Source organism: Perkinsus marinus (genome assembly GCF_000006405.1).
Source record: "Perkinsus marinus ATCC 50983 genomic scaffold scf_1104296934096, whole genome shotgun sequence".
Lineage (NCBI taxonomy): Eukaryota > Perkinsozoa > Perkinsida > Perkinsidae > Perkinsus > Perkinsus marinus.
In genome coordinates, this window is record NW_003214911.1 from 1 (window position 1) to 1515 (window position 1515).

General features: G+C 47.3%; 1 protein-coding gene across 1 annotated transcript; it reads left to right on the plus strand.

The window, feature by feature from the left end:
* Positions 1-304: 304 nt before the first annotated feature.
* On the plus strand, positions 305-748 carry Pmar_PMAR017918 (hypothetical protein; the record flags this gene model as incomplete). Its single annotated transcript, XM_002785069.1, has 1 exon — positions 305-748. The coding sequence occupies one exon, from the start codon at positions 305-307 to the stop codon at positions 746-748; it is 444 nt and encodes a 147-aa protein (XP_002785115.1).
* Between the last annotated feature and the right edge of the window lie 767 nt (positions 749-1515).

The window sequence follows — 1515 nt, forward strand, 5'->3', positions numbered from 1 at the left end:
ATCTCTTTCCGTGATGGAATAACTATATATACAGTTGTGGTCCGCGCCCTCAGCACTTTCCCGGTAATTGACGAACTTGAGATAGACATCAGTACCCTTTGTGACAAAGGCTTTGTCTGTTTTTCCCAAACGTACTACCCTTTATAAGCTGCACACGTGACGGCTCCATCCCATGTTATCACTTCTAATCAATGGCTTCTCTATCTAACACTTCCACGGTGGAAGTTCCACCCACGTTTGGCTTCTAGGTCAAACGTCAGATACCCTTCTCAGTTTCCAGTCCACTCCATTGTCCTCCCCCACTATGGTGCAGTTCGCTTCCATCCTCCTTGCATCGTTCTGCGTAAATTTCGTGGTCGCCATCGAGACCCCTCCGTTGAAGGCTATTCCTTTGCCTGATGGGGTATACGTCAGCAGCGTCCCAAGTGTACATGGGCACCTCATATTCAATGCTCAGAAGCAGACCTTCAATATCAGGGCTACAGTCGACGCTTGCTACCTTGATGTCAAGGGGATGACGTTCTCTACACCTACTCCCACTGAGACCAAGTCCAAGTACAACATTGCTATCGGTTATGACAAGACTGACCTCGAGTTCCACGTCAAGGCATGTGCACATACTCCGGTTACTATTGAAGACTTCAAAAAACCTCTAGTGTATTATTATGGTACGGGAGCGGATAAGAGAAACACCATAAGTCCGTATTGGGGCAAGGCCCCCAGTATGTTCTACCATAAGGATAGATAATCCACACGCCGCTGCCTGCTGCACCACATGATCCGATCCAAATGTATCTCTCAGATCAACTACTTCTTTCGTGGCATTATTCGTGATGCCATTTCCCTCTAGACAAGAAATGTAGGGTTCAGAATCGATTCTTGTCGAGATCCACTAGGCAAGCCATAGAATATTTTTAGCATTGACTCATGCCACATATTTTATGACTGTAGAGTGAAGAACAGTCGATTACAGCAGATTACACCATGCTAGCCAGATCCATTGTAGAGCGACTCCCTTTCGTTGCGCATGCGTGCTTGTGCACGCGTGCCACGCTCATCAGTCGCACCGGATCGATCTCGCTATGGCCGGATGGCCAGTTTCGCGACGATTCAAGTTCGTAGGATGAGGATTAAGTTCTTTAAAGAGATCACTCCAGATCAGTCAAAATGGCACTTCCGAGTAGTGTTAGTTAACGGGGGGCTCCCGCTAATCCCACAGTGACAATCCACTTTCACACTTATTGTTAGATTCATTTCGTCAGATTCGATGACCATTCTCTCCGGCGTCATCCTTCGGAGCTAGTATTTCAAGTGTTGTCGTTGCCAATATGATGGAAAGCTCTAATGCGACGATGAGGTGTATAGAAAACCAACAGTATTGGTTGCACGATGCAACTAGCAACCCCGAGATAACGATTAAGCTGAGGAACGCGGCGCCTGGGTCCCTACGTATTGTACTGCCTAAGTAGGATTTGATACAGTCCCCATTACGACGCTGCCCCTTCCCAAGAAGAA